The 27,456-nt window shown below is 40.2% G+C and overlaps 1 protein-coding gene and 1 non-coding gene across 6 annotated transcripts in view; one reads left to right on the top strand and one right to left on the bottom strand.

Annotated features, from left to right (window-relative positions):
- Positions 1-1,786: 1,786 nt before the first annotated feature.
- NCBP3 (nuclear cap binding subunit 3) overlaps positions 1,787-27,456 on the top strand; it is a 35,541-nt gene continuing 9,871 nt past the window's right edge. For 4 of the 5 annotated variants that reach the window (XR_005364789.1, XM_038548568.1, XM_038548569.1 and 1 more), the window contains exons 1-10: positions 1,787-2,011; positions 4,102-4,167; positions 6,435-6,540; positions 18,526-18,651; positions 20,232-20,360; positions 20,577-20,653; positions 21,410-21,518; positions 23,882-23,981; positions 24,274-24,377; positions 26,172-26,463. Coding sequence is in view for 4 of the 5 variants with exons in the window: in XM_038548568.1 (XP_038404496.1) it covers positions 1,829-2,011; positions 4,102-4,167; positions 6,435-6,540; positions 18,526-18,651; positions 20,232-20,360; positions 20,577-20,653; positions 21,410-21,518; positions 23,882-23,981; positions 24,274-24,377; positions 26,172-26,463 (1,292 nt within the window). In the remaining variant the exon portion in view is untranslated. Of the gene's footprint in view, positions 2,012-3,489; positions 3,591-4,101; positions 4,168-6,434; positions 6,541-18,525; positions 18,652-20,231; positions 20,361-20,576; positions 20,654-21,409; positions 21,519-23,881; positions 23,982-24,273; positions 24,378-26,171; positions 26,464-27,456 lie in introns of all 5 variants that reach the window. The other variant, XM_038548571.1, reaches the window with a different exon arrangement.
- LOC119873448 lies at positions 15,035-15,142 on the bottom strand. The gene has a single exon (XR_005365047.1). It is a non-coding gene; the product is annotated as a U6 spliceosomal RNA (small nuclear RNA).

Genomic DNA, 27,456 nt, shown 5'->3' with positions numbered 1-27,456 from the left:
CCCATCCCCCACCTCTGCAGGCCTAGAAAACAAGTGTAATCGTGGGGTGTGTGATTGTCAACCAAAGCACAAAAATATTTCTTTAATGTTCTTAAAAATTCATGCAAATGCATTCCATGCATTAATCCAACTTGTAACTATGAGTCCCTTTCTCAAAACAAAACTAGCCCTCTAAAGAGCCCCATCTTGTGTTTGTGCTGTGATTCTGCCCACGTTTCAGAAAAACTTTGATGTGTTGTACTCCTTCTATTGGGGTCCTACATCTACACATATCATTCAACCTTCACAGTCTCCTTTGAGGGGTAATATTATCCCATTTTACTGATGAAGAACCTGAGATATTGAAGGGTTACATAGCTTGCCAAGGTGGCTTATGTGGTGTAAGGGGCAGAGCTAGTCAGTTTGAAACCCAGACACATCTGATGTTGATTATGCTCTCCCTTGGTTTATAATTATTTGTTCCTCCATGGTTCAAGCTAGTAGAGCCTAAGACCCTAGGGGTCCCACTTACATACTCTTCAGATGGGAAGACAGGCCCAGATAGGGGCCAAATCTAGCCTAAGGTAAGGGAGGGAAGGGAAGGTGCAAAATCAGGACTCAAAGCAAAAACTGACCAGTGGTGCCCTCTGGAAGCCTTGAGGACCCTTGAAAATTATTCTTTGCCCCTGTCTCCCAACCAGGTTGTTAGAAATGCTGCAAGAGGGATCCCTGGGTGGTTCAAGCGGTTTAGCACCTGCCTTGGGCCCAGGGTGTGATCCTAGAGATCGGGGATCGAGTTCCACATCAGGCTCCTTGCATGGAGCCTGCTTCTCCCTCTGCCTGTGTCTCTGCCTCTCTCTCTCTCTCTCTCTCTGTCTCTCATGAATAAAAAAATTAAAAAAAAATAAATAAAATCTTTTTAAAAATGCTGCAAGAACATACTCAGGAGTTTACAGTGGACTGAGCTCTGGGGAGTCAGGAAATTGGGGTTTAAGCTCTTGGCTTTTGGGCAGCTCATTGCCCTTCTGAAGTCTCAATATCTGTGTATATAAAATGGGCCACTTATTGGGAGACTCGAAAGAGACAAAGGTTGGCAAGGTAAGTAGGTTGTAAACCTACCAACTGGCTAGAAGTGATAGACCAAGGCTCATTCTGGGCTCTGGAGCCAGACTCCTTAGGCTCAGATTGTTTTTATTGCTTAAATAGCCTGTCACCTGGGTGCTTGGGTGGCTCACTCAGTTGAGCATCCCACTCTTGATTTCAGCTCAGGTCTTGATCTCTGAGTTTTGAGTTTAAGCCCCCCATTGAGCTCCATGCTCTACGTGGAGATAGATAGATAGATAGATAGATAGATAGATGATAAGTAAAATAAATGGCCTGTCACCGTGAAATTTCTATGCCTCAGTTTCCTCATACATGAAATGGGAGTAATAACAGCACCTATTAAATAGAGTTGTAAGATATCAAGCACTCAGAACAGTCACTGACACATAGTGATCATGCAGTAACGCTGCCTTTTATAACAGGTTCACTGTCGAAGGCGTGCCTATCCTCGAAGCGCGACCGCAGGGACCTCCCCCCGGCGGCCCCCCCCCCCCCCCCCCCGCAGGCCCGGTCCCCAGTCCCCCGACTCGGGCCCGCCTTCTCCTCACCCCGTCCCGCTCCAGCTGTCCTGGGTTCCCTCCCGCCACCAGGGGGCGGCGGCGCTGAGGGGGAGGGGTGTGGCGCTTCTAGCCGCAGCAGGCGACACTCTAGGGAGCAGCGGCCGCTGCTCTATGGCCAGTGGCGGCGGCGCTCTAGCCGGCGAGTGTGCGAGGCGGGCTCTCAGTGGTGCGGCCGGCAGGCGGCTATGGCGGCCGTACGGGGCCTGCGAGTGTCGGTGAAGGCAGAGGCCCCGGCGGGGCCGGCCCTGGGGCTCCCGTCGCCTCAGGCGGACTCTGGTTTGGAGCGTGGCGAGCCGGAGCCCATGGAGGTGGAGGAGGGCGAGCTGGAGATTGTGCCGGTGCGGCGCTCCCTGAAGGAGCTGATCCCGGTACGGGCTGGGGGCGGGGGCGAGGAGGAGGTCGCCGAGCTGGGGCCCCCGGGGCCCGGCGGCCGGAAGGGGAGGAGGCCGGCGCCGGGGCCGGGGAAGTCGGGGGAAAGGGAAAGAGGGGAGGGAGCGCCCAGGGGGCGGAGGCGCCGGGCTCGGGGAGAGACGGGGAGCGGGAGAAGGGGCGCCGGGCGCCCGGAAATAGGTGTGGAGGGGCTGGAGATGGGGGAGCCTGGGGGTGCTGAGGACACCCCCTTTGCCGCCTCCGAGCCAGGCTGTGCAGGGGCGGCGGGCAGGGCGGGCTGGGGCTGTCTGGGGGCGCGAGGTGAATCACGGTGGGGCCCCGGGCCGGGACGCCGGCGTCAGAGTCTCCGGTGGAGCTCCTGTTGGTTCAGCGGAGCGCTCGCGGCTCCTCTTGGAGGGTCGGACTTGTCAGCTGCAGAAACTTCGGGTTTCTTTTGTGACTTGAGAGTCCTCCCGGCCCCATTCTCCTTGCTCTGTAGCACCTACACCTGGCCGCAAACACGTGACCCTTAGTGAGACCCAAACAAGCGAACCAGCGGGGGCGGGGCGTGCTCCGTCTCTTAGCACCTAGCGGGGGAGTGAGAGGGGCTTTGCTTTTGGTTCGGTGGTCCTGTGTTGGGTTCTGAGGCCTGATCTCGGGCCTGCATGGCTCTTATGTATGTACTCGGTTTCTCGTCTGACATGAACCCCTTTTTTACCATGTCAGCAAAGTCTGGCTTTTTAAACCGAAATTGTGGGAAAAGGGAAAGAAGATGGGATCACTAAAGACAGTAAACGATAAAGGACCCTAGTAACAACAGTTAACATGGTGGCTTTTTACCATTTACTACGTTACGTTGTTTAAGTATCACTGTAGTTGTGAAGTAGATCGCATCCTTTATTCGTTCGGTGCAACATGTGGTTACCGCATCCCTACTATGTGCCAGGCACAATGTAGGCACTCGTCAAGATCAAGATCAAAGTCTTCCCTGGCGTTTATGTTTTAGTTGGAAGACACAAATAAAGAATTTCTAATAGTGGTAAGTGCTTTGAAGAAAGTAAAACACGTTAACGGGACAGGAGTGCAGAAGACAGGGAAGGTGTGCAGAGCAAGAAGCCAAATGGTAGGGGATGGTCAGGGAGGTGGTTTCAGATACTGACATTTAAGCTGAACCCTGACTGACAAAAAGGAGCCAACCACGTGCAGAACATATTCCCAGCAGGGGCGACAGCAGGTGCAAAGGCTCTGAGATGGGAACAAAATTGTTTTGTTGGAGAAATGGTAAGTTCCGTAGAGCAAATGGGAGAGCCGTTAAAGAGGTCAGGAAGGTAGGCAGATACTGTGGAGGAAACCCAGGCCCGGAGAGGTGAAAGGAATTGTACAGTGTTGTGTAATTAGTGAATCTCAGAGCTGTGACTTCAGTCTTCGGCTTCCAAATCCCATCCTCTTTTCATTGCACTGTGCTGTGTTTTCCCAGGAGGTCTAGGTGAGTCTGGAGTTTCTGCATTTTGGTGAAGACTTGTGCTCCACCTGGTGGCCTGATACGATGAATTTGTCCTATGTGGGCTGGGGAGATGAGTGAGTGTGCCTTACTTAACTTGGACCTTTTTCATGAAAGCCTGTATATTTTCATTTACATAAATACCTTAAGCAGATGGATTTGGTTAAGGTTTGGGACAGGATCTGATCTAGAAAAGACTTTTTGTTAGAGTGGTTGATTGCTTACTACCCGAAGTTACTGAGACACACTTCCTCATAATAAAGGGTTGTCAGAGTGAGGAAGGATTGCTGAAAGGAATGACTATCCAAAAGGAATCTGTTGCAGGGCTGTCTATTATTATGTGTTTTTCTTCAGTTTTTTTTTTTTTTTTTTTTAAGATTTTATTTACTTATTCATGAGAGACAGAGAGAGAGAGGCAGAGACACAGGCAGAGGGAGAAGCAGGCTCCATCCAGGGAGCCTGATGTGGGACTCGATCCCGGGACTCCAGGATCAGGCCCTGGGCTGAAGGCGGCGCTAAAGCGCTGAGCCACCGGGCTGCCCCTTCTTCAGTTCTCTTAGCATTTCTTAATCTTTCTCCGTGCGTTAGGACACAAGCAGAAGATATGAAAACAAGGCTGGTAGCTTCATCACCGGAATTGATGTTACCTCCAAGGTAAGACACCATAATTTATTTATTCATTTTGATAAGCAGGTGAACTTAATGGATGTGGCCCCTAGAACTTGTGAAACACCAGTTACTCTTTACCTCCTTTTTTCTTTTGTTGTTTGACTAAAACTTTTTTTTTTTTTAAGATTTTATTTATTCATTAGAGACACAGAGAAGCAGAGACCTAGGCAGAGGGAGAGCAGGCTTCCTGTGGGGAGCCCGATGTGGGACTCGATCCTGACCCCAGGATCACGCTGTGAGCCCAAGGCAGATGCTCAACTGCTGAGCCACCCAGGCGTCCCCATTTTTTTTAACTTAAATTTTGGATTACACAATGATGTGTTCATTCATCCTGAAAACATACAGGCAGCATTTGTGTTCTTATATTATGAAAAGGTAAAATCCATGTACCTAGTTGCCTGTGCTTAACCATATCTAAGAAAAAGTTCTGTACTGGGAATGCTTTTTTTTATGCTATGTCTATGCTTTAAAAATGTGTATGCTGTGTCCACTTTAATGAAACAAAACATGAAAAATACTTGGCATATAGTAGGCTATTAGTATAAATGTCTTTATTCTTCACTGGTTGCAGGCTTAGAAAAATAGAGTTTCCTGATTCTGTGGCTGTCTAAACTTTGAAAGCCAAGTCAGCTGAATTATTCTCAGTACCCGGGAGTATTGCCTTTTATCTAGTGATTGCTATTACTAAATTACCAGCTTTCCTATAACTCTTTACAGAGCCTAACCTATTATTTTCCCTGTTATAAACAGTCAGGATGCATTTGTTGCTTTAATTGGTGATATCCAACTTAGACATTCATTTTGATTTTAAAGTGTGCAGTTAAGTTTAGAACAGAATTTCGCATTATGATTCTGAATAATAGTAGTGTTTAACTATATTGGGCATATAATAATATGTCATGCTTATCTTTTTTTATATTTTATCTGGGTCTCAATCTTAGATTCCTTAAAGGCCAAAAGAAAGACCTTGTCATCTTTTAGACAGGCAAGAAAATAGAATAAAATGAAGATGTTGGGGTTCCCTGGGTGGCTCAGCGGTTTAGCGCCTGCCTTCGGCCCAGGACATGATCCTGGAGTCCTGGGATCGAGTCCCGCATCAGGCTCCTGCATGGAACCTGCTTCTCCCTCTGCCTGTGTCTCTGCCTCTCTCTCTCTCTGTCTCTCATGAATAAATAAATAAAATCTTAAAAAAAAAATAAAATAAAATAAATAAAATGAATTATTATTTCAATTATTGTAATTGAAAAAGTAGATTGTTCTGTTCTTACTCTGGTACAGTTGCCATTGTATGAAACATGTATGAGGGAAAGGGTGGTAGCCCCAGAATTGGTACTTAAGTTGTTATTAGGAGAAGGTAGTTTTGTTGTTTGCACTGGGAAGAGCTGAGTGAAGAAAATTTAGTATAACAAAGTGTTGCTGCTTTACCAATCTCACAAGCTTTCTTGTAGTCAGACCTTCAATTAGTGTGGCAGAGTCAATGTACAATTAGTGCAGAGTTCCTAAGAGCTATTGGAAACCCACAGTTGGGCCTGGATTTATTTTAGCTCTTGGAGAAAAACTTGTGAAGCTGATTAGTTTGTTTTTCAGTGAAGTATCAGTGCTTCTTGTCACTTAAAGATGAAAACTGGCAATTCCATGGATGCAAGCCTAGAATAGAGAGAGTTTCTGTGCTTCAAAATGTTATTTTTAAACAGGGAAAACACTTTAGGGAGTGGACTGCTCAGGCAGACATAATGTGATAGGTGTGATTACCATGCACACAGATGACGTGAAATGGGGGTGGTGGTTGGGCTTCTAGAAACAGCACTGAGATCAGAAGATTGTGCCCCCCCCACACACACACACAACTAGCCAAAGTATCTCCAGCAAACCTTTTGACTTTTTTTGTACCTCAATTTCTGCATCTGGAAAAATGGAGTGAGATTGTTTGTATGATTGCTAATAATAAAATGTCAGAGAACGAAAGCATTCATTACTCATTGAATCAACAAATACTCATTGAATTCCTACTATGCCCCAGACACAGTGATAGCCATTGAATCATGGTGATTATTACAAATTTTAGCAGTATTAGTATATATTCTCCCAGTCATTGACTGTGAATACCCAGTTCTCTGCAAAAATTATTAAAGGCATAATGTTGCTTATTTCTTTTGATTTACTTTCTGGTTGTCATTGAAACATCATGTTGCATTTGTGATTTAACTTTCCTCCTCCATGTGTCACTTCTTTGGCTTTTCCTTACCTTCTAGGAAGCAATTGAAAAGAAAGAACAGCGAGCCAAGCGTTTCCATTTTCGATCAGAAGTAAATCTTGCCCAAAGAAATGTAGCCTTGGACAGAGACATGATGAAGAAAGGTACAATGTGTTTGGGGTTATTTTTCCACATTTCCCCAGAGAATGGCTTTTCCCTGCCATGGCCTCGTGCTTCTGGCCTTGCCTTGCATGTCTAGTCCTCATCCAAACACTCCCAAAGGAAGGGACTTGCAAAGCCTCCATTTCTGAGGTGATGTGTTTGAAGTTGTGCCACTGTTAGCTGTGTCTTTAGATGCTGTAGCTGGGAAGAAAAAGATTGTTGTGTTTGAGAAAGCCAAGGAAGGTCACCTTGATAGTGGCAGAGCTGAGATTACAACTTACACTTCTACAGACTCTTACTCATTTTTTACTTTTATTACAGAAGTGTTAACTTTTCTTTGCCTTTAAATGTAATGGAATAGTGGGGTGTCTGACTGGCTCAGTCATTTAAATGTCTGACTCTCGGTTTCCACTCAGGTGAGTGACATCTCAGAGTCATGAGATCCAGCCCTACATTGGGCTCTGCATTAGTGCTGTCAGCTCAAGTCTCTCCCTCTCCCTTTGTCCCTCCTCCCTGCATGCTCGCTTGCTTGAGCATATGCACTCTCTCTAAAATAAATAAATCTTTTTAAAAAAGTAATGGAAGTGTATCACACTGATACTTTTTTTTAGAGGAATCAGAGAGATAACTGGGATTGGTAGGGGAAAGCCATTAATACTTGTGTGATACAGGCTTAGAATTTTATTTTTGTGGTTTTTTTTTTTAATTTATTTTTTATTGGTGTTCAATTTACTAACATACAGAATAACCCCCAGTGCCCGTCACCCATTCACTCCCACCCCCCGCCCTTCTCCCCTTCTACCACCCCTAGTTCGTTTCCCAGAGTTAGCAGTCTTTACGTTCTGTCTCCCTTTCTGATATTTCCCACACATTTCTTCTCCCTTCCCTTATATTCCCTTCACTATTATTTATATTCCCCAAATGAATGAGAACATATAATGTTTGTCCTTCTCCGACTGACTTACTTCACTCAGCATAATACCCTCCAGTTCCATCCACGTTGAAGCAAATGGTGGGTATTTGTCATTTCTAATAGCTGAGTAATATTCCATTGTATACATAAACCACATCTTCTTTATCCATTCATCTTTAGTTGGACACCGAGGCTCCTTCCACAGTTTGGCTATCGTGGCCATTGCTGCTATAAACATCGGGGTGCAGGTGTCCCAGCGTTTCATTGCATTTGTATCTTTGGGGTAAATCCCCAACAGTGCAATTGCTGGGTCGTAGGGCAGGTCTATTTTTAACTGTTTGAGGAACCTCCACACAGTTTTCCAGAGTGGCTGCACCAGTTCACATTCCCACCAACAGTGTAAGAGGGTTCCCTTTTCTCCGCATCCTCTCCAACATTTGTTGTTTCCTGCCTTGTTAATTTGCCCCATTCTTGCTGGTGTATTTTTGTGTTTTATTAGAGTAAATATTTTGCCTCCTAAAACTTACCCTGAATTATATATGGTAATCTGCCTCAGTCTTCCAAAGCAATTTATAAGTAAAAGGAAAAATTATTATTTTTTTGGTTTACAGCCCATCTTATTCCACTCTAATATAAATCCACCAATGCAAAAGGTATTTGCAAATTTGGGTATTTGTGAAGGGCTTAATAGGCATCTGTAATATCCTTAATAGTCATTCCTCTGAATGCATGTTAAAGGTCTCTGCTTTGCTGTAAGTTTCTCTTGGAACTTGCTGTCTTACTAGGCACTATGTTAATTAGCACATTATACATTTGTTTCTTATTCATTTCTCACAACCCTATGAGGAGTATGTTTTTATCCCTATTTTACAGAGAAAGAAACAGGCTCAAAAAAAGTTAATAAACGCCCAGGATTACACAACTAGTAAAAGTAGAATCAGGATTTGAACACAGGTTTTCTGACTCTAAAGCCTTCCTCTTAATTACTTTGCTCTGTTGCTTTATAATAAGTAGATGATACCATAAACCCAAACCTCCTCAGTTCATCCCAGTGGACAGAGTACCCTGGATACAGAGTTCAACTCTAGATGCTACTTTACTCTTTTTCTGGATCATGAGTTCAAGTTGGAAATATGACCTTGCTTCCCATGCAGGCTGGGTTTCCAGGCATCTGCTGAGTGGATTTCGGTTTTAGGAAAACAGAACAGCTGTGCAGCTTGGCATTTATGTGCCTGTATAGTCTGGGCTCAAGTAGACCTCTGAGGCCTCTCTTATAACTTCACCTTTAAGCACCATAGTTTCACCACACCTGCTTACCTCTAGTCCTGTGAACATTTCTTGTGTGTCATCTTGCCTCTGATCTTACTCATGCCCTTCAATCTGTTGATTATCCCTTCCTTGTCCCATGCTTTATCTGGTTCAGATGTCACTTTCTCCGTAAAGCATCCCTAATCACCCACTCAAATTTCTCTTCCACCTCTTTTGGAGCTCTTTAAGGTGCTGAGCCCTCCTGGAATTCAGTCTCAGTTTCTTTGTGAATGTGGGCAAGTTATTGAACCTTTTTAGGTCTCAGTCTCCTTGTCTGTAAAGTGGGAAAATGACACCTACCTGGAAAGGATCACTTTCAGGGTTAAGTCTTAATTTAAAAAAAAACAAAAACAAAAACAAAAAAGTTTTGTTTTTTCAGAAAAGCAATCCTGATCTCATGGTTCTAAAGATATTTTTAAAAAGCAGTAGATTTATGTGGGATGTTGGCTGGAGCAAGTTGCTCCTTACAACTTGTTTTTCATCTAGGAGGCAGCATGGCATCCTAATGGATAGGGTTGCTACTCTGGAGAACTCTGGAGAACCCTGATGATCTATCCCAGATCAATTTAAAGAGCAAGAAGAGGGGTTGTAAAGGTCCCAGAGATAGTTTTTTCTTTTGTGTCTCCCCAGGTAATTCTAATGTACAGTCAGGATTGAGAGCCTTAAATATGGTTAAGAGCATAGGTTCTGAAGGCTGACCTGTCGCTTTCTAGCTCTATGACCTTGGACAAATTATTTAGCCTCTAAGCTGCAGTTTTCTCATCTGGAAAGACAGATTGATAGTGTTTGTATAGGGTTTTTGAGAGGCTTTATTAAAATATTACAGTTCTCAGGGTACCTGGGTGGCTCATTTGATTAAGCCTTTGGCTCTGTTCATGATCCTGGGGCTCTGCGGCATCACGCTCTCTGCTCAGTGATGAGTCTGCTTCTCCCTCTGCCTGTTTCCTTGCTCATGTTCATCCTTTCTCTATCTCAAAAAAAATAGTTAAAAAAATTACAGTTCTTAAAGTAGCATATAGTAAGTGCTCAGTAAATGTTGTTATCATTATCTGATGTTCTCTGTCTTCCATTCAGTCATCTAAGTAGGCCTAGCCTCTAGGGAGGATAGGGACATTGGGATAAGTATCTTGACTCCTGCAGCCATACCAGGTGTCAAGTTATTTCTTCTTCTTATTATTATTAATTCCAACAATAATAAAAGATAACCATAATAAGAGTCTCATGCTCTACCGATTGAGCTAGCCGGGTGCTTAACCACTAATAAATGCTTATAAGTTTTTTTTTGTTTTTAAGATTTTATTTATTCATGAGAGACACATTGAGATAGAGAGGGAGAAACATAGGCAGAGGGAAAAGCAGGCTCCATGCAGGAAGCCCGATGTGGGACTCGATCCTGGAACTCCAGGATCACGCCCTGAGCCGAAGGCAGAAGCTCAAATGCTTAGCCACCCAAGGTCCCATAAATGCTTATTATATGCTGGTCATTCTGCTATATGGTTAACTTATCCTTTGAGCAGTGGTGTGAGGGGAGAGTATTCATTGTTTTACTGATGAGGAAACTAAGGTGCTGAGAGCTTGAGAAGCTCATTCAGGTCTTACAGGTAGGTAAGTAGCAAGGCTAGGATTTGAAGGCTAGTCTGACAGAAGCCTGTGTTCCTAACTCCTCTGCCAGCATTCAGGGGTATAGTTTAGGATATGTTGCACTAGACCATTCTGCATCGAGTTCTTACTACTCTTAGGTGATTCAGTGTCAAGCAGCTTCAGTCTCCTTTTCCCCAAGATCCAAGCTGTCATGGTTGGAAGGGACCTAGAGGTCATCTAGACCAACCTCCTGCCCGGTGCTGCAGGCCTTTTGGCAAGGTTGTCAATGGTTTTTTGACCTCTGCTTGAATGTTTCCTACTGGTAGCACAAGAACTTTTTATGAAGCAGTCAGTCTTATGTTTGGATACTTCCTCATTTTGAGCAGAAACTGCTTTCTAGTAATTTCTCTTAGGTACTGTGTGACTCTTAGAACAGCATTAAGTCTTTTCCTCATACACACAGTAAACCTTCTGGTGAGGGAATGGGCAGCCCATGCCCTAAACTTTTCTTTATGTGACATGACTTTCTGATCTCCTTTCCAGTCTCCAAATGCCCTACATAAGGAGAGGTGTAGATTCTAGATATGGTTGGATTCATGGAGAGTGTGGAGTATGGCAGGACTGTTACTGTAGTCTTTGTCCTAGCTGTCATAGTTTTGTATTAATCTCCTAGTCAACCTAAGCACCCAACGCTTTTCCCCAAGGAATTGTACCCATCAAAACAGTCTTCTCATCTTGTACTTGAGGTACTTCTAAAAATTTACCTTTTTAGGGACGCCCAGGTGGCTCTGCAGTTAAGCGTCTGCCTTCAACTCAGGTCATGATCCTGGAGTCCTGGGATCGAGTCCCACATTGGGCTCCCTGCATGGAGCCTGCTTCTCTCTCTGTCTCTGCCTCTCGCTCTCTCTGAATTTATTCTCTCATGAATAAATAAAATCTTTTTTTAAAAAAATTACCTTTTTGTTTATCCTTATCAATTTGCACCCTGTTGATTTCAAGACTATTTCAGACTATGGAGTTGATTTTATCTTAGCTCTTTCAACATTTTACTATACTTCTCACTTTGGTATGCATGGCTCTTGCATCCTTATCTTGTTGGTAAATCAAGATAATCCTGTATCATGCCATGAAAAAGATTCATGAATTATTAGTCTTAATTTATTATGTTATCAGGCCCACATTACATTTTATTGTCATGAGGAACTAGGTAACATGCTTTAATGAACTTGAGGTAGAACACCTTCTGTGGTATCCTTTGAATTTCTTGGTCTGGTAATCCTAGGCAAAAAGAAAGAGATTAGTGTAAAGTCTTATTTTGGGAAAGACCTAGTTACTTAAGAGATGATAAGTTCTGTCCAGTCCTGGGACTCCAGGATCACACCCTGGGCCGAAGGCAGGTGCCCAACTGCTGAGCCACCCAGGTGTCCTGTCCAATAAGCCTTTAAAGATTGATTGATTGATTATGATAGAGAGAGAGAGAGAGAGAGAGGCAGAGACACAGGAGGAGGGAGAAGCGGGCTCCATGCTGGGAGCCTGACGCGGGACTCAATCCCGGGACTCCAGGATCGCGCCCTGGGCCAAAGGCAGGCGCCAAACCGCCGAGCCACCCAGGGATCCCCCACAATAAGCCTTTAAAAAAAAAAATTCAGAGAATGACATCTTTTCAGTCTGTGATTTTGGGAGTAATTCTCTTTTCCTCTTATGAAAATCAGTACATGATTAACTCTTCTGTTAATTGTTAGAATAGCACAATAGAGCAACAGTTTTGCCTTTTTCCTTGCATCATCTTCCCAAAGCAGTGTTGCTCCAAACACTTAAAAAACAGGGATGCCTGGGTGGCTCAGCGGTTGAGCGTCTGCCTTTGGCTCAGGGTATAATCTTGGGTCCAGGGATCGAGTCCCACATCAGGCTTCCTGTGAGAAGCCTGCTTCTGCCTCTCCCTATGTCTCTGCCACTCTCTCTGTCTCTCATGAGTAAATAAATAAAATTTTTAGAATTTTAAAAAATATTTTTAAAAATAAAGTAAAATAAAAACAAAAAACAGGGACACCTGGGTGGCTCAGTGGTTGAGCAATTGCCTTCGGCTCAGGGTGTGATCCTAGGGACTGGGATTGGATCCTGCGCCAGGCTCCTTGTGGGGAGCCTGCTTCTTCTCCCTCTGCCTGTATCTCTGCCTCTCTCTGTCTCTCATGAATAAATAAATAAAATCTTAAAAAAGAAAAAGAAAAACAAAGCCATTAGCATTTTGGATGAGCCCATTTACTCTGGACTCTACTAGCCTTTTGCTCATTACACATTATACAAACAGTTCATGTTCACCAAAGAAAATTTGGAAAGTAGAGTAAGAAGAAACATTGCCCACAGCCTACCACCCAAACCCAGTCCTTGTCAGCATTTTGTGTATTTCCTTCTAACCCTTTCTGGGTGTGGACTTTTTATTTTTGTTACTCATTTTGTAGTCCTGTTGGTTTTTTTCCTTTTTATTTCATAGCTGATCATCAGCATTTTCCATGTTATTATAAGCCTAATGTTAGTTGTCTAGATTTTTATATTTCTTACATTCATTCTCTTAGTCACTAGTAATTTACTCTTTATCTATCAAGTTTGTTCTTTGGCAAGTTATGTTCCTCCAGAGCTCTGCTGCCTTTTCTTTTTTTGAGATCACCTCTCCTATTTTGAGGTCCTGTATTTAGTGTCTTCTAAAGTTTTTGATCATTTCAATCTGAGGCCTACTTTTTCTCTGAATTTGCAGAAATCTGCTTTTCTAAAAACTTGAGCTTTGTGTCCTACTATCTGTCATTCATTGTTTTCTTTCCTTTTAGAAAATCCAAGGTGATTCCCTTACCACATTGCTTATAATAAGTCAGTGCTCAGTAAACGTCCAGTCCTCATTTCCGAGTGCTTGTGTTCACTGCCACATCAGCAATTAGCCATTTCTCATTGGTTGGATATAAATCTAGGTGCCTTTTTTGTTGTTTTATTTTAGGCAGTGACATTGTCAGCAAGGTGAGAAAGTATTGAGCATTCTTTTTTGGCAGTCTTCCATGGAATCTTGAGCTTAACGAAGTTTCTATCTGCAATGGGTCTTACTATTGTCACTGTCAGTCAGTTTGGTTCTCTTTGGAGAATGAACCTTTCTTATCCTCCAGTTAACGGAGTATTTTTTCTCTTCAACAATAAGGCTTTCACATTTTTTTTTTTCATTTTTGCCTGCTTCTTTTGAGCAAGATTGTCCGTTGCCCATTTCTAGATTTTATGTCACTCTCTACTTCAAAATATAGACATCTGAAGCTAGAAGCTTTGTGCCTTATACTTTTTTCCTTTTGTTTTTAAGCTGTTTCCTCACCTGTAGGATTTTTTAAATGTTTTGATCAGTGCTGTGATACTCTTGATATTTATTTTTGTCATTTTTTCGGTCTTTATTTTCTCTGCTAGTCTCATTTATGACTAAATCATTGTTATCAGATCAACAAGTCTCCAACAAGGTATTATTTCTCTGATCCTCAGTCTGTGCCCATTATCATCATCAGGAGCTCTTCCTGTTATTTGTCACCTTTTTTAGAACTATGTCTTTACTTCTCATAGGATTTCTTCTTCCAAAATCGTGATTTAGCTTAGATAACTAAGAAGGCATCTGTCCAGTGTGGACATCCACCTCATTAGTATTTGGACTCTGTTCCTGTTGAACTGCTTGTCACTAATGAGGACTTGCCAGAGTTCATAAGTCTTGATGGTATCTCTATCTTCATAAATCTGGCTGGCAGGAAAGCACTTACCTGATTTAGTCTGACTATATGTACATGGTTTCTAACTAAACCTATCTTTTACTCTTCAAGATGGCAAAACAACAAATATTTAAACATTTTTTATCTGAAAGTATTTGCATACTATTAAGTAAATACTTTTAAATTGATTTGTTTTTGCTTTTTTTTTTTTTAAGATTTATTTATTGAGAGAGAGAAAGAGTGAGCACATGCAAGCAGGGAAGGGGCAGAAGGAGAGGAGAGAATCCCAAGCAAATTCCCTGCTGAGCATGGAGCCCAATGTAAAGGCTGGATCCCACCACCCATGAGGTCATTACTTGAGCTAAAATCACTGGTCAGATGCTTAACCAACTCAGTTATCCAGATGTCCCTAGGTTCATTTGTTTTAAAAAGACATGAAGACATACTTGGGAGTAATGGACATTGAATTCTTAACAGAATTACTTCAGAGAAGGGAGGGAGAGAAGTGACTTGGAGAAGTTACACAGGCCCCAGTTTTATATGTAATGTTTCCTTTGCCTCAAATCTTTTTAAGAAATTAAGGATAAAGTTAGGTAGTAGATACACGGGTATTTAAAACATTTTTGTTGATATATTTGCGTATTTCAAAGATTAAGTGAGATATGTACTAAAGTATTCAGCAAGAAATTAACACAATCCTGGTAAGGCTGAGGTTCTTTTTTTGGAGGGTCTGGCTTTTATTTTTAATTTTATTATTATTATTTTTTCATCACTGTACTTGTACTCTTTAATCCTCATCACCTATTTCACCCATCCCTCCACCCCCAGGCACTCTGATAACCATTAAGAGTCTGTTTCTTGGTTTCTCTCTCTTTTTTTTTCCTTTGCTTGTTTCTTTGTTTCTTAAATTCCACATGTGAATGAAAAGGTATTTGTCTTTCTCTGACGGACTTATTTTGCTTAGCATTAAAAAATATGGAAGGCTTCACAAATTTGTGGTATTATCTTTGCTTAGGGGCCATGCTAATCTTCTCTGTATTATTCCAATTTTAGTATATGTGCTGCTGAAGCAAACACTCTTCTGCCATTCTTAAATGGAATTACTCATATTATGGATGTTGTTGTATTAATTTTTTTTTTTTAATATTTTGTTTATTCATGAAAGACACAGAGACAGGCAGAGATATAGGCAGAGGGAAAAGCAGGCTCCCTTCAGGAGCCTGATGTTGGGACTCAGTCCTGGAATTCCAGGAGCCAAAGGCAGATGCTCAACCACTGAGCCACCCAGGCGTCCCATATTAATTTCTTTATATAGTTTGGATACTAACCCTTTATCAGATAGGTCATTTGCAATTATCTTCTCCATTCAATTGGTTACCTTTAAGTTTTGTTGTTTCCTTTGCTATGCAGAAGCTTTTTATTTTGATGTAGTCCCAATAGTTTATTTTTGCTTTTTATTTCCCTTGCTTCATGAGACATATTTTAAAAAATGTTGCTACAGTTGATGTCAGAGATTACTGCCTGTGCTGTCTTCAGGGATTTTTATGGTTTCAGGTCTCAACATTTAGGTCTTTAACCCATTTTGAGTTTTATTTTTGTGTATGGTGAAAGAAAGTGGTCCAGTGTCATTCTTTTGCATGTGGCTGTCCAGTTTTCCCAGCACCAATTGTTGAAGAGACTGTCTTTTTTCCATTGGATATTCATTCCTTCTTTGTTGAAGATTAATTGACTGTATAATTGTAAGTTTATATCTGGGTTTTCTCTTCTATTCCACTAATCTGTGTGCCAGTACCATAATGTTTTAATTATGATTGCTTTGTAATATAAGTTGAAATCTGGAACTGTGATATCTCCAGTTTTTTCTTTTTCAAGATTGCTTTGAATATGGGGATTCCCAGGTGGCTCAGCGGTTTAGTCCCTGCCTTCAGCCCAGGGTGTGATCCTGGAGTCCTGGGATCGAGTCCCACATTGGGCTCCCTGCGTGGAGCCTGCTTCTCCCTCTGCCTGTGTCTCTGCCTCTCTCTCTCTTTCTCTGTCTCTCTCATGAATAAATAAATAAAATCTTAAAAAAAAAAAAAGATTGCTTTGAATATTCAAGGTCTTCTGTGGTTCCTTGCTCTTCCAACCCATGAGCATGGAATGTCTTTCCATTTCTTTTGTGTCATCTTGAATTTCTTTCATTAGTGTTTTACAGTTTTCAGAGTACAGATCTTTCATTAAATTCCTTTTTGAGGGGGGAATCCCTGGGTGGCTTAGTGGTTTAACGCCTGCCTTCAGCCCAGGCGTGATCCTAGAGACCTGGGATCGAGTCCCACGTCGGGCTCCCTGCATAGAGCCTGCTTCTCCCTCTGCCTCTCTCTTTCTCTGTGTCTCTCATGAATAAATGAATAAAATCTTTTAAAAATATATAAATATAAATAAATAAATTCCTTTTTGACTATAGCTGTCAACATTTCTTCCTCCCCAGAGGTAACAACTGTTATCAGTGTGAATTATACCAGGCCTTTTTCTTAGGCCTGGTATAATTAGAAAATGTATGGTGATGTTTATATTTTATTTTTTTAGTGTCGTTACATTGTATAGAAACACCTCACTGCACTTCAATTTACTGCACTTTGCAAATACTGCCTTTTTTTTTTTTTTTTTTTTTAATAAATTGAAGGTTTGTGGAAACCCTGTGTCGAGCAGGTCTGTTGATGCCACTTTTCCAACAGCGTTTGCTTACTTTGAATCTCTGTGTGACATTTTGGTAATTCTTGAAATATTTAGAACTTTTTCATTATTATTGTATTTGTTATGGTGATCTGTGATCAGTGATCTTTGATGTTACTATTGTAATTGTTTTGAGATGCCAGAGACCAATCCTTTGTAAGATGGAGAACTTAAGTGATATATGTTATGCATGTTCAAACTGTTCCACCAACTGGCCGGTTGCCAGTTTCTTTCCCTCTCCTTGGGACCCCATTCCCTGAGACACAACAATATCGAAGTTAAGCCAGTTATTAACCCTACAATGGCCTCTTAAGTGTTGAAGGAAAAGAGGACCCAGGACTCTTACTTTATTTTTTTTTTTAAGATTTTATTTATTTATTAATGAGACACACACACACACAGAGGCGGAGACACAGGCAGAGGGAGAAGCAGGCTCCATGCAGGGAGTCTGACGTGGGACTCAATCCTGGGTCTCCAGGATCAGGCCCTGGACTGAAGGCGACGCTAAACCACTGAGCCACCCAGGCTGCCCTGGACTCTCTATTTATTTATTTTTTTTTAAAGATTTTATTTATTTATTCATAGAGACAGAGAGAGGCAGAGACACGGGCAGAGGGAGAAGCAGGCTCCATGCAGGGAGCCCGACGTGGGACTCGATCCCGGGTCTCCAGGATCACACCCTGGGCTGCAGGCAACACTAAACTGCTGTGCCACTGGGGCTGCTCTGGACTCTCACTTTAAATCAAAAGTTTGAGGTGCTTAAGCTTAATGAGGAAGATATATCAAAAGTCAAGATAGGCCAAAAGCTAGGCCATTTGTGCCAAACAGCCAAGTTGTGAATGCAAAGGAAAAGTTCTCAAAGAAATTAAAAAGTGCTATTCCACTGAACACACAAATAGTAAGAAGTAAAACAGCCTTATTGCTGATAGAGAGAAAGCTTTTCCCATTCCCTTAAGCCAAAGCCTAATCTAAAGCAAGGCTTTGACTCTCTTCTCTTCTGTGAACGCTGGGATTGGTTAGGAAGCTACAGCAGAAAAGTTTGAAGCTAGCAGAGGTCATGAGGTTTTACGAAAGAAGCCATCCATCTCTGTAACATAAAAAGCACAGGTGATGCAACAGCAAATTATCCAGAAGATCTAAGATAATTAATGAAGGTGGCTATACTAAACAACATATGGGCACCGAAACCTTGTGTTTGTTTTAAAGTGCATTTTCCTGATTACTAGTGAAATCAACCATCTTTTCATATGTTTATTGGCCTTTTATATTTCCTTTTGTGTGAAATGTGTGTTCATATTCGTTTTTATTCTGGGCTATCATTTTATTATTGATTTTGTAGGATTTCTTTACTCTAGTTTCATACTTTATATTTGGGACAACATCTCTTCAAAATTATCTTGGCTATTGCACATCTCTCTTTTACATATTTCCTAAAATTATAGAATCAGCCTGTCAAGTTCAAGGAGTAATCCTCTTGAATTTGGTATTGCTTTAATTACTACAGGTTAATTTGGGGAGAGGTATTACGTATTTTACCAACAGCATTTGTTTTTCAGCCTAATATTCCTGTTCTGAATTAGATCATTTGTTTAGGGCTGTTGCTCTGTGATTAAAAAAAAAAAAAATAGTTTACCTTACTGTCATCTTCTTTTGAAGTAATTGTCATCTTTTCTGGCACATTTCTTTTGTAAACACATGTTATCTGGATGGGAAAATTCTGTCATCACTTTTATGTCTTGTTTTTCTAGCAATCCCCAAAGTGAGGCTGGAGACAATCTACATTTGTGGAGTAGATGAGATGAGTACCCAGGATATCTTTTCCTATTTTAAAGAATATCCTCCTGCTCACATTGAATGGTTGGATGATACCTCCTGTAAGTACATGCAAGTTTTTTATTGACTATGCTTTTGTTTATGATTTTAAGAGTTTTTGTTATATCAGATGGTGAATGTTTGTGGTTGAGAATACTTGTCTGTGCCCTAACCTCTGTCTTTAGCCTAGGGGGAAAAGATTGGCCATTGATGAAAACCAGAATGCCTTAGCCAATCTGCCAGATCATATTCAGTGAGTACTCTAAGACAGCTTAGTGGTGATGACCAGGAATCTAGGAGGTTGGTTGCTGGCATCTGAGTCTTGTGTACATGATTAGAGGCCTCTTTAACTCCCACAATTTCCCAACAAAGGGATCCAACTTTATAGAATTGGGGTGGATCCAGCTGTATAGAATTGGGGCTGTTTATTCAGGGCTTTAGATGTTGTAATTGCACCTTCCCAGATAGCTCTTCACACGGCTGGCTCTGCCTTAGTATCTGATCCAGAACTAAACTGAAATCCTCTGACACTATATCATACCTCTTACTTCTTGCTTTGAAACTTCACCTGCTTGCCCTAACCTGTGATTTCTCCAACTTGTGAACTAACTGTAATATTTACTTCCCTCCCGACTCCAGAGGAGTAACCACTGTGCTGGCTTCTTGTTTTAACTCACTTCTTTTCTGGCTTTGCTTACAGCTAGCTTGCTGACCTAGGTTGTACCTTGAATAGCTGCCTGGTTTTCCCATCCACTTCTTTAGAAGATGTTGATTAAGTGTTATCATTGAAAGAAGAAACATGACTGAGTAGAAGAGTTTTCTCTGTTTTTCCTTTTGCTTAACTTACACCATCTAAATCAAGGGTTGGCAAACCTTGGGACGTCTAGGTGGCTCAGCAGCTGGGTGCTTGCCTTCGGCTCAGGTTGTGATCCTGGGATCCAGGATTGAGTTCTGCATCGGGCTCCCTGCGAGGAGCCTGCTTCTCCTCTGCCTATGTCTCTGCCTCTCTCTCTCAGTCTGTCTCTCTCATGAATAAATAAATAAATATTTAAAAAATTAAATGGATTTCTTTTCTATAAGACTTCTCAATACCTTTTTCTTGATAAATTCTCTTGCTTAAAGAAGCAGATTAAATTAGTTGCTACAAAGCCAAGTGGCTATCATGCCCCCATTGTATATATTCCATGGATACCATCATCACCCACACTTTACAGTGGAAAACAATCATTTAGCATGTCTGAATGACAAGAAACAGCAGACAGTTTCCCTGTAGAGGGCAGTAGTAAAAAAGGATAATCCAAACTTATTTGACAGTTGTCTTCTTACCATCATCATCATCACAAAAACTGCTAACACTATATAATACTCATTGAGCCAAGCAGTTTTAATATACAGAACCCTTTTTCATGGACTATGTCACAGCTATTTCATGGAACCCAGTTTGGGAATGCAGCTCTAGGCTAATATCACCAGAGAAGTTTTACTACCACTTTCTGTACTACTTTCATTAGGTGATTTGTACGTTTACTGTTACTGATCTGGAGCTAGATGAAGCCATAGCAATGAAGGTACTGCAGTCTCTGTTTTTTTAAAAACTTACCATTTGGATGTGATGTAATGTTTTATTTTACATTTTGTTTAGGTAATGTGGTTTGGCTGGATGAAATGACAGCCACACGAGCCCTTATCAATATGAGCTCTCTGCCAGCCCTGGATAAAATAAGAAGCAGGGATGCCAATGAGGACAGGTCATCTGAGAAAAGTAAAACAGGTAACAACACAGGAGGAACTTTTGGGCTGAAAAGTCCTATTCTTTACACTGTTGATTTGGGTTTCTGTGCAGAGCTTTATATAGCATTTCATTGTCATTTCTAAAATAAGCTCTGATGCTTTGGATCATCAATAAATAGGAGATAGTACTGGACTTTTAAGTTACACGAGATGAAGTTATGTTAAGATTCATCTTGTCTCTTATATTGCATTTTAGACAAGCAAGAAGACAGTTCAGATGATGAGGAGGCTGAAGAAGGAGAAGTTGAAGATGAGAACTCAAGCGATATAGAGGTTAGTAATGGGCAAAGATATATATAAGTTTTTAGTGTAAAAAATTGCTTACTGTCTTTTATTTAAGGCTTAAGGACATAGTAAGTTGTGTTTTTCCTCTGACTTTTACTGTTAGACCTTTTGAGGGTATACCAGGATCCTGGCCTTTAAGTTCATGTAGCTGTAAAAAGTGATTTTTCTTGAGATTTTTAGACTAGCACTCATACTTCTGAATAAAAACATTGTTTTGTCGAGACATACTTTGAAGTGTTATCTAATGAGTAAAATTGAGAAAAAGTAAGTGACAGAATATTCCTAATGGGACATGTGCTATTGTTGGAAATATTAAAGTGTATTCATTTAAAAAGTACTGAGTACCTACTATATACCAGATTCTAGGTCCTGTGGATATAGCATAAAACCAAAGTCCTTCCCTTCTTGGAACATACATTCTAGTGGTGAAGAAAGACCATGCACAGATGCACAGATATGTAATGTCAGGAAGTGAGGAGTGCTATGGAGAAAAGAAGGGTAAGCAGGTAGAGAATGATGGAGACTCTTCTTTCAGACAAGGTGTTCAGGGAAGACCTCTGACTTAACAGTGTCTCAGAGGATCAGTGCTGTCATGCTTCAAGAATTGTGTTTTTTTGTTTTGTTTTGTTTTGTTTTGTTTTGTTTTAAGAATTGTTAAAAATGCTTTCTCGATAGTGGCTTTGCTACTGAATAAATATGAAAGAAAATGTAATTTTTGTATTGAAAATGCTCTTTTTTCTTAAGTTGGACACATTGTCTCAAGTAGAAGAAGAGTCTCTGCTAAGAAATGATCTTCGTCCAGCTAACAAACTTGCAAAAGGAAATAGGTTATTCATGAGATTTGCTACAAAAGGTAAATGTGTTATTTGGCATTAATTTTTAATTTTAATCTAAGTCATTTATTTTTGAGTGACATCCATCTCTTTTGAATATGAAGTTAGGTCAAGTAATCTTAGAGTCCCTTCAAACAATAATATTCTATGCTTGTGAAATGATGGCTTGCTGTCTGAGTTGAATTTCAGACTTTGAAGGTGAATATTAGCTATTTTTGCATAGTTTTTGTGATTTCTGGCTAAAGGAAGTTATTTTCTGCTAAAGCTAGTTTGTCCTCTGTACTGTTCAGTTTATCATCTGAACTACGAAAACATTTTAAAGTTATACTTTTTTATTCATCGTAGCAGTATCTTCCTGGACGTTGCTAATAGTGCCATTCTCTCAAAGGAGTTAAAAGCCTCTTAAGGGGATCCCTGGGTGGCTCAGCAGTTTAGCACCTGCCTTCAGCCCAGGGGGTTATCCTGGAGTCCCAGCATCGAGCCCCATGTTGGGCTTCTGCATTGGACCCTTCTTCTCCCTCTGCCTATGTCTCTGCCTCTCTCTCTCTGTATGTGTCTCATGAATAAATAAATAAAATCTTTGAAAAAAAGAAAAAATAAAAAAAATAAAAGCCTCTTCAATTTGTAAGACTCTCTGCACAGTGATTTTGGTGTGCATTAAAATATATATGAATTTTGAATATGGAATACTCCCTGGTTTATTTTTCTTGACTGAGACATGTTTAGACTATCAGCTCGTTATTTTATTTTTTTAAATTATTTTAAGATTGATTGATTGATTGATTGATTGATTGATTGATTTATGATAGAGAGGCAGAGACACAGGAGGAGGGAGAAGCAGGCTCCCTACCGGGAGCCCGACATGGGACTCAATCCTGGGACTCCAGGCTCGCGCCCTGGGCCAAAGGCAGGCGCTAAACCGCTGAGCCACCCAGGGATCCCCTCAGCTCATTATTTTATAGACTGCCTCTCAGTTTCTGTTTGTCTGATATCTCCTCCTGATTAAATCAAATTGTGCGTGTTAGGCAAGAGTACCACAGAAGTGCTGTTATATCATTTTCAGTGCATATGTCAGGAGACATGATATTTACTTGTCCCATTTATGGAGATGTTAACTTTTCTCACTTGGTTAAGGTTTCTCCTGTTTTTCCATTTGTTAATATAAAAATTTGTGGGAGGTACTTCAAGATTATGTAAATAGACTTTTGCTCATAATTCCACTCAGCATCCATTGATGACTTTTTAACTCTACATTTCTTTATTTGGCATTCTGCTTTGTAAGAAGTTTGCTCTTTTCTTTTCTTTTCTTTTCTTTTCTTTTCTTTTCTTTTCTTTTCTTTTCTTTTCTTTCTTTTCTTTTCTTTCTTTCTTTCTGTTTAGATTCATGAGTCTTATTCAGTGGGTTATCATTCATTCCTATCATTCATTTGATTTATGAATCTTCTTGGATTTGGCCAGTGGAGCCCCTTTAAGCTTTATTGTTTTGACATGCATTCATGATTCTTTGAGCATTTTCTTACTTTATGGCACAGTATAACATCTCGTTTTACCAGACTCGACTTGTACTTTCCCTGTCCCAGATCTGGAATCAGCCATTTCTCCAAGGAGCTAGTGGGCATGTTTTTTTTTAAAGGGTGCACTTGTTGGCTTGTGCCACTATTTACGTGTAGCACCAGATACATGTGTATTGGTATTCACCTTTTGTAATCCATGAGTGCCCCAGGAGCTAGCAAAGACCTGTTACGAAAATGTGTGTGATCACTGACCACCTTTTCTTTCTATTGACTGGCATTTTAACTTGACAAAAGTGATCTTTTCTATGTTTATAGAGTATCTTATTTGAATGCATTCTAAGTGAATGGTGCTATGCTGTTTTCTTTAAGCCATTTTGAGAACATCATGATAGATGGGAAAAAATGCTTTACCAGATATATGGAATTATGTATAGTCTCTTTCTTTAACATTAATTCTTTGTTATTGGAGTGTTGTCATTCAGAAATGAATGTCATCTTTCATGGAGACAGTGAAAATGCTACCTCTTCTAGAAAGCTTTTTTTATTCCCGCACAGCTATACTGACTGTAGCTCTCTTAAGCTTCTTAGAACTTTGTATGTTGTATTGTTGTTGTTGTTAGCAGTGTTTTCTCTATGAGGTCAGCTCCTTAACATTAGCTTAACTTCATTCATCTCTGTATTTTACTCCACCCCCTCTATACTGCTCTGCTTTTGTAGGCACTGAGAGTGAATATTTGTAGTGTATCTTTCCCTTTTGTTGGTAGATTGTGCTGATCTGATCCCAACTATGGAAAACATTTTTTTTAGCCATTCAACATTGTCTTCATACCAATGCAAAATCCTAGGTAACTGTCGTAATTAATTTTTAGATGACAAAAAGGAACTTGGAGCAGCCAGAAGAAGTCAGTATTACATGAAATATGGGAATCCAAATTACGGAGGCATGAAAGGAATTCTTAGTAATTCTTGGTGAGTCCAAAATTTTAAAATACAATTTTAAATAGTACCTAAGCTTTTCTTAATCCCTCAGTTGGTATTCTGCAGTGGAATGTCAGCACTATGTGTGGACTCAAGGAAGACAAGAAGAAAGTTCAAGATTCTTAACTGTGGGTTAAATGGTATGAAAGGCCAAGTTTTAGTTTCATGTAAAATGTCTGTTTCAGCACCTAACATTGCATCGGTGTACAGTTAAACTCAATTAGTGGATTTCAAGGTCCTTCCTATTGGTTTTTGATTATGTGCTTATTTTGGAATGTTGCAGGAAGCGAAGATATCATTCCCGTCGCATTCAGCGGGATGTGATCAAGAAGAGAGCCCTGATTGGGGATGACGTTGGCTTGACGTCCTATAAACACCGACATTCCGGTAGTTGCCTGCTCAGCTCTTGGGTAGACACATGTTTGGCTCCCGAAATCATATTCTTATTCTTAATACAGTCTTTTAAGGTTCCAAACTTTATCATCCTCTCTTCCTTGCCCTCACCCTCTGCCAACATATAGGAAAGTAAGTCAAGTCACAATTAATTTTAAATTGCCCATACAAAAGAGGTCAAATGATTTAATAAGAGCTGTTCTAACAAAAAGGGCCAAATGTGACATAGGAGAAATTGAAAGAAAATTTTCTGTAGCAATCTAATTTTTCTACTATTAATATCAAAAGCTGCATGAAAACTTTTTAAGTTATTTTATCATATGACTTGATTTTATGGTTTCTTTGATGTTGAAAATAGACTGCTACGTTTAGTGTTTTATGCTTATTGGCTTGTGTACACGAATGTCTCAGTTAAATGAGATATCACGACTTGGTTTCATTTTGTTTTTTGTTCCGTCCATCCTTTGTTCCTTTGTTTTGGTGCATATTATAAAAGAACCGTTTTCATTATGTTTTTATAAAGATTTGTTTTTATTTTTAATCTAACTTATAGAATTTTCTACATGCTTTGTAGAACTGCTAAGTCAGCATACAAACATAGGATAATATGCATACATGTTTATCATTGTAACGGACAGGTGAAGTCTCGTTTTTATTTAATGTATATATTCAAAATTGTATATTTGAAATCTGCATCTAAAAAATGCACATACTTTTCTGTTACAGTTACAGGTTATACCAATTTCAAATTCTAAGATATTTTATCATATAATCTTTAGATTAAAGAAATTGAAAAGCAAATCACCCCCTAATTCTAGCACTTTTATTATAAGCAACTTATTTCATTTTATATTTTCCTTATCTATTTTCATAACAAATATAATTGTTGTGAACATATATTTTTAGTCCTACTTTACAAGCATTTTTCCATGAACTCTAAAGTTACAGTTGATTTTTGTTATTCATGGTGGTTATGTTCTATAAAGTCACTGTGATCATTGATATAGTGAATACTAAAACATTCAGAGACTCTGGTCACCATTTTCATCAACTGATCAGTATATAACCTTCTTTGCTGTGTGTTTCTGTTTAAAGATAACTTATTAAATACATATTGTTGATTCATTAACATTGGACTCACAGCCAACAGCATTATAACTCATGCTTGAACAAAGCTTACTTAACACAAATTTATTCTGTAAGGCACATCACAGTCTTCTTGTGCTTAGAAACACTAGACAGCTTTGACACTATACCCGGAAGCCATTTTTTTAAATGTTTAAGTGAACTCACCAACAAAAGCCACAAAAATATGAAAAACATGGCACTTCATAGATTCCAAAAAAGGGCACTTGTTTACAGTATGAGAGCTGAAACAAGAAAGAGTGTTGTCTCATTTGACCTCGGCTGGGAATACGCACATCTGGTGACTCAATTTTTTTTTGACACTCTGTGCATGTCCACAAATGGCCATGAAAACACTGTGAGTGTTGATACAGAGTTACAAATAAATATGGCAGATTTGCAAATATAGAATTCACGAATAATGACAACTGTACTTTAGATAACTTTATAATATTCCATCAGGTTGCTAGATCATACTTTACCTAGCCAATCTTCTATTTTAGGTATCAGAATGGCAACTAGATTGGCACTAATACAGATAATACTCCAGTAAGATCTCGGGCACGGGAACACCACCTTTTAAAAAGGTCACCAATATAGAGCAGAAAATCAGATTCATTAATTTTAGTGCTTTTCCTAATGTTTTTTGGTTAAATTTCTTAGGACTAGTAAATGTTCCAGAGGAACCCATTGAAGAGGAAGAGGAAGAAGAGGAGGAGGAGGATCAGGACATGGATGCAGATGACAGGGTGGTAGTAGAGTACCATGAGGAGCTCCCAGCTCTCAAGCAGACCCGGGAGCGGAGCACATCTAGGCAGTCCAGTGCCAGCAGTTCAGACTCCGATGAAATGGACTATGATCTAGAACTGAAAATGATTTCCACTCCTTCACCAAAGAAAAGCATGAAAATGACCATGTATGCTGATGAAGTGGAATCTCAGTTGAAAAATATTAGGTGAAAATATTTTGTCTTTTTATCAATGCTTTTAATTTTGTTTTAAATACTAATTCCTAACTTCCTCTTAACTCTTAATTTTATAATTTTATCTGTTGCATCAGATTTTTCCTTTAAATATACAAGAATTAATCATTGTTATAAAAATGACAGTGCAGAAAAAAAATGACAGTGCCGAAAGTGAAAATCACCCATAATCTTATCCTTTCCTAAAATCATGACTTAGCAGTCGAGTGAATAACTTTCCTGCTAATTTTATGCATATACCTAACACATGGAGAAATTCCAGAGTTCTACAGAAATGAAGTTGTATTTATATTGTCTTGCAGTGTGCTTTTCCTGTTTAATATAGTGTAGATTTCTATTTTCTACAGAAATGAAGTTGTATTTATATTGTCTTGCAGTGTGCTTTTCCTGTTTAATATAGTGTAGATTTCTATTTTTTCATCCAGATATAGTCCTTTGTTTGAAAATATCATGATTTATTTGGTCAGTCCCTTATTGATAGACATTTAGGTTTCTATTTTCTTACTATTGGGATGCCTGGGTGGCTCAGCGGTTGAACATCTACCTTCGGCTCAGGGTGTGATCCTGGAGTCCCGGGATCGAGTCCCACATCAGGTTCTGTGCATGGAGCCTGCTTCTCTCTCTGCCTGTGTCTCTGCCTCTCTTTGTGTCTCTCATGAATAAATAAAATCTTTTAAAAAATAAAATTAAGGGATCCCTGGGTGGCGCAGTGGTTTAGCGCCTGCCTTTGGCCCAGGGCGTGATCCTGGAGACCCGGGATCAAATCCCACGTCGGGCTCCCGGTGCGTGGAGCCTACTTCTCCCTCTGCCTATGTCTCTGCCTCTCTCTCTCTCTCTCTCTCTCTATCATAAGAAGAAAAAAATTAAAAAATAAATAAATAAAATTAAAATATATCTTACTGTTGCACTAACTAGATAAATTTCTTGAATTCCAGTTATTGCACAGAGCTGCATATATGTTGAAAA

The sequence above is a fragment of the Canis lupus genome, chromosome 9 (genome assembly GCF_011100685.1).
Source record: "Canis lupus familiaris isolate Mischka breed German Shepherd chromosome 9, alternate assembly UU_Cfam_GSD_1.0, whole genome shotgun sequence".
NCBI classification, from domain to species: domain Eukaryota; kingdom Metazoa; phylum Chordata; class Mammalia; order Carnivora; family Canidae; genus Canis; species Canis lupus.
The sequence above is the reverse complement of the archived record's forward strand: the minus strand, read 5'-3'. Positions and strand labels throughout refer to the sequence as shown.